The following is an 8723-nucleotide window of genomic DNA, read 5'->3' as shown; positions in this document are numbered from 1 at the left end:
ATATATATATATATATATATATATATATATTTTTGCTTTTTGGAGGGGCAATTGGGGTTGAGTGACTTGCCCATACAGCTAGTAAAGTGTTAAGTGTCTGAGGTCAAATTTGAACTCAGGTTCTCCTGACTCCAGGGCCAGCGCTCTATTCACTGTGCCACCTAGCCACCTCCACCTTAGCAAATATTTATGAAATACCTGTATGTATATATTTCTGTGTGAAATATATAGATATATTACATATATATGCATACATACACACATAGTCAGTCAATACACATTTATCAAGTGCCTACTGTATGCCAGGCACTATTCAGGACAAGTGAAAAGCAAAAAGACCACCCCTGCTCTCTAAAAACTCCAAGTCTAGAGTGTGTGTGCGCACGCGTTCACATGCACATGTGCCTGCATCCCCACAAATGCTTGTATAGAAAAAGGAACTAGATCTGTGATTTCATTCCTATAGGGAACTTCCAAGTGAGGAATTTTCCTCTACTAATACACATCATCGATACATTTTTCCTCTAGTTTATTATTTTTCTTTTGTAAATAGCATTTTATTTTTCCAATACATATAAAGATGGTTTTCAGCATTCATTTTTATAAGATTTTTGAGTTTCAAATTTTTCTCCATCCCTCCCTCCCTTCTTTCCCTCCCCACTCCCCAAAATGGCAAGCAATCTGATATAGGTTATACATGTGCAATCATGGAAACAGATTTCCACATAAGTCATGTTATGAAAGAAGAAACAGAACAAAAGGAAAAAGCCACCAAAAACCCCAAAAACTTCCCCCATAAGTGAAAATAATATGCTTCAATCTACATTCAGACTCCATAGTTCTTTCTCTGGATGTGGATAGCATTTTCCATCATGAGCCTTTTGGGATTGTCTTGGATCATTGCATTGCTGAAAAGAGCTAAGTTAGTCATAGTTGATCAGTGTACAATGTTACTGTTACTATTTACAATGTTCTCCTGGTTCTGTCCACTTCAGTCAGCATCAATTCATGTAAGTCTTTCAAGGTTTTTCTAAAATCTACCTGCTAGGGGGACAGAGTCAAGATGGTGGAGTAAAAGCAGGAATTTGCTTGAGTCTTCCTCCAATGACCTCCAATACCTGTAAAAAAAAATGACTCTAAACAAATTTTAGAGCTACAGAATCCACAAAAGTGACAGAGAGAAACAAATCTCTTGCTGAAGGCATCCTGGCAAGCCTACAGGAAGGCTCTATCACATTGGTCAGGGAGCCGCACACAGTCCTGCATGAGCCACACCGGTTCAGACCCAGGGCAGCCCCAACCAGGGGCCTAGAGCAGCTGGATCAGACTTTGAGAGGGTGAATCACTGGCAGCTGTCCTGGTTTTCAGACTTCTAAATCCATTAAAAGGTCAGTAGGGAACTCTGTTGGAAGAGAAGAGCCCAGTCCTACCCCTGCCGCCAGGGCAAGAAGTGGCACAGTGGCTGCAGCTGCTGCCATATAGCTGCCTCCTGAGCTCCTGGCCTGCAGATCAAGGGACCATTCAGAGGGTAATTGCTCTTGCTTTGACTTGCTTGGTCCTGGGTGAGGAACGCCAGTGTGCCAGAGCTTGTGGTGGCTGTACAGAGGGCACTCTCCTCAGATCTCTGATAACAGCTCTGACAACAACTGGGAAAATCCAAGCAATTTGGAACACATCTCTCTCCCCTCTGGAAACAGAGTTCTACCTTGGCAAAGAGCTCAAAAGTCAAGTAATTGGCTGGCAAGATGAATAAACAGAGGAAGCACAATCAGACTATGGAATCCTTTTTGGGGGGCAAAAAGGATTAAAACATGGAACCAGAAGAAGACAACAAAGTCAAAACTCCTGAATCAAAAGCTTCCAAGAAAAATATGAATTGATTGCAGGCCATGGAGGAGCTCAAGAAGGATTTTGGAAATCAATTAAGAGAATTAGAGGAAAAATTGGGAAGAGAAATGAGAATGATGCAAGAAAATCATGAAAAGTGAGTGAACAGATTTCCTGACTGAAGGAAATAACACCTTAAAAAACAGACAAACTCAAAAGGCAAGAGTCCAAAAAGCCAATGGGGAGAAGAATGCCTTAAAAAGCCCAATTGGCCAGATAGAAAAGGAATTTCAAAAACTCACTGAAGAGAATAATTCCTTCAAAATTAGATTGGAGCAAATGGAAGCTAATGACTTTATGAGTAATCAAGATACTATAAAACAGATCCAAACAAATGAAAAAAAAATAGATGGCAATGTGAAATATCTCATTGAAAAAACCATTGACCTGGAAAATAGATCCAGGAGAAATAATTTTAAAATTATTGGACTACCTGAAAGCCATGATCAAAAAAAGAACCTAGAAATCATCCTTCAAGAAATTCTCAAGGAAAATTGCCCTGATATTCTAGAACTAGAGGGCAAAATAGAAATTGAAAGAATTCAAAGAAAGAAATTGTGGAAACACAATCAGGATACTCAGGATCTGGCAGCTTCTACACTGAGCGATTGAAGGGCTTGGAATATGATATTCTGGAGGGCAAAGGAGCTGGTATTAAAACCAAGAATCACCTACCCAACAAAACTGAGTATCATGTTTCGGGGAAAATATGGTCATTCAGTGGAATAGAGGACTTTCAAGCATTCTTGCTGAAAAAACCAGAGTTGAATAGAAAATTTGACATTCAGATACAAGAAGCAAGAGAAGCTTGAGAAGGTAACTTGAACTATTTACATTCCTACATGGAAAAATGATAATTGTAACTGATGAAACTTTTCTCAGTATGAAACTAGTTGAAGGAAATAGATAGACATGCATATATATATATATATATACATATATATATGAGGGTATACGGGCATATGAATACATATGTGAATGTGTGTATATATGTTCACAGGTATACATAGATAGAGGGCACAGGACCAATTTAATAGGAAGGGATGATACTTAAAAGGTGAAATTAAGAGGTGAGAGAGGAATATAATGAGAGAAGATGGGGAGAGACAGAATGGGGTAAACTATCTCATATAGAAGAGGCAAGGGAAAATGGTAACAATGGAGGGGAAGAACAGGAAGGCAAAAAGGCAAAACCTTATTCTCATTGAATTTGGCTCAGGGAGGGAATGACATACACACTAAATAGGGTATCTCACCCTACAAGAGAGTAGGGAGGAAGGGGATGCGAGGGGGAATGATGGAAGGGAGGGCAGGCTGGGGGGGGGGGGAGGAAAATTGGAAGCATCCACTTTTGAAAAGGGACAGAATCAAAGTAGAGAATAGAACAAGTGGGAGGTGGGATAGGAGGGAGGGAAATATAGTCAATCTTTTACAATATTTCTACTATGGTAATGTTTTGCATAGCTACACATGTACAACCTATACTGAATTGCTTATCTTCCCAGTAAAGGTGGGTGACAAGGGAGGAAGGGAATGAATCTGGAATTCAAAGTTTTAAAATCAAATGTTTAAAAATATATAAATACAATTATTAATACTATTTTACATGTAATTGGGAAATAAGATATACAGGTGTTGGGGCATAGAGATCCACCATGCCCTACTGGAAAAGTCAAAGGGGGCATGAGAGAAGATATGGGAGAGAGCAGATTGGAGGAGGGGATATCCTGTGGGACCACTATTTTGGGGCGGTGGGTAGGGGAAAAACAAGGGAAAAATTTGTAACTCAAAATCTGGCAGAAATGAATGATGTAAAACCAGAAGTGAATAAAGCATTTGAAAAAAAAAAAGTCTTTCCAATGTAATCCTTGGCTCAAAGGGGCAAGCTGTATATAGGACTCTCTCCTCCTTGGTGGAAATTGATAACTCATTGCCTGAGGGAAGTGTTAAAATTGGTGAGACTGGGAGAAAGTGATAACCAGGCACTTCTGGCTTCTAGAGAGAAGATGAATGATTCCAATCTCTCTTCAGATTCATGAAGAGAGAAAGACTATAGGGAAAAGCTACCTTGTAGAGAAATGGACAAATCTCTTTCATGTCCCTGTCCCCAGCTTTCTATGCTAGACACTTTAGGGAATTCTCCCTTGAGTAAAATCTGAGATTCTCTCTTGATTGAACTGATTTGTCTCATACCCAAAGGGAGAAATCATTCAATTTGTATTGTCTGGTACATATGTTTATATGTAAACTACGATTTCTGTTTTGCTACCAACTTGCATAAATGGGTTTCTTTGCTATTTACTCTGTGTGTTCACTGTGCAACTGGCATCTGGCAGGAAAGGGGTTAAACTTCAAATATATAGCTTAGGACACTCCTTCCCCATTAAGGAACAGAGATCAGGAGTTGAACTTCAACCTAAAAAGTACTTTCCCTATACTGATAATATTTAATGGACAGATAGCTCTAACTCTAGTCTGGCGTCCCCTTTCTCAGAGGAGAGCAGAGTGGCTAGCTTCTGTCCCCAAACTCCTGCTTCACTTCCTGGCAGGGATCAGTCTTCCTTGGAAAAAGGTGGGGGGAAGAGACCCTACAGATGTCTATTCTTGCCTCCCTTTGAACCACATTTAGACAGACCCATGGGGACATATATAATCTACATGGGCCAAACAAAACATAGTCCTCACACTACTTACACTAACATTCTATGTTCTATAGTCTAGCTTTCACACTCTGTAATTGTCTTATTATGTGAATCAAGGAACAGTGTAGGGTCATGGAAAAAAGCAGTGAACCTGGATGTACTCATGCCACTTATTATCTTTATGACCTTACTTCCCAAGCCTTAGTTTCTCCATTTATAAAATGGGCATAGAATTTTTGCACCACATACTTCACAAGAATCAAAGGATCAATGAATTTAGAGCTAGAAGGATCATAGAGGCAAATTCCTTCATTTTACATATAAAGAAGTTGAAGCCTAGATAGGACAAGAGACTTGCCTAAGACCACAGAAGTAGTCATTAATGGAACCAAGACCTGAAACCAAGGCCTTTGCCTTCAAATCCAGTGTACTTTTCTAAGCTTTCTTTGTCAGGATCAAGCCAGATAATGGCTATGAAGATAGTTTAGGATCCCAATATAAATTTTCATCCCCTGATCTTACTAGATAAGTGACCCTCTGCAAGCCCGTTTTCTCATCTGTAAAATGGGGATAATTCTTGTACCACCTGCCTCACAAGATTGTTGTGAGGAAGCACTTTGTAAACCTTAAGTAGCTATAGACATTTGAGCTATCATTATGTTATTATAGAAAATATAATGACTATAGAAGATATTTTTATATGAAATATGAAGTATTATTAGTGGACCCCTAAGGGATAAAGGGTTTTATTGTTGTTTGTTTGTTTGAGGTGAGATTGGGAGAAAGGAGATAACCGGGCATTTCTGGTTTCTAGAGAGAAGATGAATTATTCCAACCTCTCTTGAGGTTCATGAAGAGAGAAAGATTCTAGCGAAAAGCTCTTGAACTCAGCAACTCATGAAACCATCTCTGAAAGCTTAGAATGGGTTTAATCTGGATCACTGTAGAAGAAAGCACCCCACCATAGAAAGCCCAGATGTTTTGAAGTTTCAAAATAAGTATTTTCCCATTAGAAGAAATGCTGGATTTCACTTCCCAAGCTTAACCTGTCAGCCCCCAAAGGCAGGGCCTCCCACCTGCCAAGTATGATACTACCAGAAGTACATTTCTGGCATCACAAGCTTCCATGAGGTCACAGCACCCCTTATCATGTCACAACCCACCAGCCACAGCAAGTCATTGACCTCCTCTACAGAGAGGAGAGCAGGCCTGTCTCGGCACCAAACCTACCCCATCAGACACTACTTGCTCTGCAACAAGAATTAGCCCCTTGGTGAAACGGAAAATGAAAACCATGCCTGTTCCCAAGGTTGGGTACCACCATGCAGGACACAAAGAGGCCACCAGTCTCCAAGAGATCAGGGCTCAGCAAGGGCCAGAACAAGGCCATGTAGAGTACTCAAAAAAGTAGTTGGGAAAATACTGAATTTGGAGTTAGGAGACCTCGGTTTGAATCTTGGTTGTGCAAGTTCCAAGCTTTATAACCTTCTGAAAGTCATTTCAGCTCTCTTAAGGACACTTGTCTGAACTATGAGATAATGGTTCTAGATTAACTCTTAATTTTCCTTTTAGCCCTAAATCTTATGATCCTAGAAAACACAGTACAGGGAGCTGCCATATATACCTACCATTGAACCAAAGCTGGGTTCTGAAAGGTCATCTCACCAGAAGTCATCAAGGGTTACTGAATGTAAGAGCCCCACCTATACAATACATAGAAATTCCTCTCCCTGTAACATCTCCCCAAAACTTCTCTTTCCCCAGGTCCAAAGTATGGAGCAGTGGAAAAGGAGGTCCAGACCCGGCAGGGAGGCTGAACTAAACCAGCTGAAGACGGTAAGAGACATACACCCTACCTTTCCTTGCATGAGCTCCTTAACCTCTGAACTGATCTCCTGGTATAGAGATCTTCATGCCAACAGGCTCTAGATCATCTCATTGTGAGACCTAGAACTTAGAAGGAAACTTAGAGGAATCTAGTTCAACCCGCTTATTTTGTAGAGGAAGAAAATGAGCCCCAAAGAGGGCAAATGCTTTATTTAAGGTCCCAGAACTGCTGTCAGAGTCACATCTTGGGCACAGATCTCTTGATTCCAAATTCAAGGTTGTTTCCACTACATGATGCTGCTCCTATCTTCTCACACTGTTTTAAACCACAGGCTGAGCTGGTTTGAGAGGTCCTCAAGGTCTAAGTGACTGGGGTTAGGATGGAAAGAGGGGAGGCAGAATGTAGGGAAAGGTTGAAGAAAGATCTTGGCTGTCTCTCCTAACCCTTTTTGTCCTCCTGTGTAGGTGATGAAGAACCTGTCACTCTTGAAGCTGTTGAAGAAATCAAATCCCCGTGTAATAAGTCTCCACAGTCTGGCGAAGTCCTGCTGGAAGCTGTTGTTTCAAGTGCCCCAGATACTGCATATTTCCTCTAGGTGATCAAGGATCTCATTCTGCCCAGAAACTTAGTGCATGAAGCATGTCTGCCTGCCTGCTGAGGGCTACACTGCCAATGTTCCCAATTCTGGGCAATTCTAGCACTCTGGACAGCCCCAGGGTAGGAGGGTGGTGTAGAGGTAGAAGACAGCCTGCTCTACTCCTGCCTCCATGTTGGTATCTTTCCTCCAGAAAAAGGAAACCCGGGCAATTCCTTTGCATGTTGGCATCTTAGGTCTGGAATCGACTTGAGCTGAACTTATGGCAGTATGGGGTTAGGGTAAAGAACATCAGGTCTTTACCAGACCTGAGTTTGAACCCTGGCTCTTGCAACTTACCTTGGGCAAATCACTCAGCTTCTTTGGACTAAACTCTCAGTTCCTTCATCTGTAAAATGGGAAGTGGGGTGAAATTGGACTAGTTAATCTCCAAGGTTCCTTCCAGCTTTAACTATATGATTCTATGAGCAAGTCTCAGCCTCTCTGCTCTTACGCACTCTCTGGAAAGTCACCACCTCTCTTGTGGATATTCAGTAGAGAGAGTCCGGGGTATTTTCTTATTGTAGAACCTAGGACCCTCCCCACCATCCCCACACTCATCTTATCGCACGCTCTTCTTCACCTCCTTTCACTCATTCATTTAATAAATATTTATTTTCCCAGCTGCTACTGTTCACAGAGAACAAACACACAACTAAAATGCTGCTGCCCCCCCACCTGAGTCTAGCCCTGTTGAAGGGAATAGTCCATTGCAGTCTCCTTTTTCACAGAAACTGTCCTGAGATTTAAAAGCTTCAGTGATTTGCTTCAAGGGATTTCTCTTCACTCACGTGACCCATCTCCCTTCTTCCCTTGGGTATCATATGAAACTGAAATTCAGAGGTAGGAGGGAACCTTACAACACGGAATGTTGAAGCAAAAAGAATCTTAGATTATGACATTATGGCTAGAAGAGGCATGAGGAACCATTTGGTCCAAACCCTGCATTTTACAAAGGAGGAAACTTCAGGGCTTTGCCCAAGGTTTCACATTAAATTAGTGGTAGAAGAAGGATTCTAACCCAGGCCTCCTGAATCTCCCCTACACCAGTCTCTTTCTCACCCCTCTCCCATCTCATTCTGCTGGCACAAATCTTTGCTTCTGATGACAGGAGTATCCAGATGACATTATTCTCTGTTTGGGGTCCAGTCTAAGGCAGATTTGATTAAGGTTGGGGGATAAGGGGGAGGAAAGAGTGGAAGAATGCAGCAGTAGGGCTAACTGGATTTGATCCACTTTGGGGCTTGGGTTTCTGTTGTACTGACCACCCTTTACCCTTTCCATTAACCATCCTAGGACCAGAAATGGTACTTTCTCCCAACTAATGGAAATGAACAGAGCCCCCATAGAGATTGGAGTCCTGGTAGCAAAGAATTCAAAAGTAGAGAAGGCCAAGGCAAAGGTGGAGAAGGCCAAGAGACAGACCAAGAGAAAGACGACCAGGACTAAGAGTCAATGCTGCTCCTTCTCCATCTCCTCTTCCTACTCCAAGGCCAAAGCTACCAAGGCTTCCCACTTCATTGTCTTGAAGACTCTCCCCAAATCCCACAAAGCAAGCCCCCAGAAATTTAGCAAACCTTGGACGTGGTTTGAGGGCCTGCCCAAACGCATCCGTGTACCAGCCCCCAGGACACTCTGTCGGCCTTCTGCACTTCGATGGGTAAAGCGCTGCTGTACTCGGTTCTGTTCTGCATGTTTGGAGCTGCCAAGGGCTTACCCCTATAAAGCATGA

At 41.9% G+C, this 8723-nt stretch overlaps 1 protein-coding gene across 1 annotated transcript; it reads left to right on the top strand.

Moving 5' to 3' along the window:
* Positions 1-5814: 5814 nt before the first annotated feature.
* Positions 5815-8723, top strand: TP53TG5 (TP53 target 5). Its single transcript, XM_069072274.1, has 4 exons — positions 5815-5838; positions 6294-6365; positions 6822-6952; positions 8288-8723. The coding sequence occupies exons 1-4, from the start codon at positions 5815-5817 to the stop codon at positions 8721-8723; spliced, it is 663 nt and encodes a 220-aa protein (XP_068928375.1).

The sequence above is a fragment of the Petaurus breviceps genome, unplaced genomic scaffold, assembly GCF_028583685.1.
Source record: "Petaurus breviceps papuanus isolate PSGF00001 unplaced genomic scaffold, PetGlider_PUasm1.0 90845, whole genome shotgun sequence".
Lineage (NCBI taxonomy): Eukaryota > Metazoa > Chordata > Mammalia > Diprotodontia > Petauridae > Petaurus > Petaurus breviceps.
The sequence above is the reverse complement of the archived record's forward strand: the minus strand, read 5'-3'. Positions and strand labels throughout refer to the sequence as shown.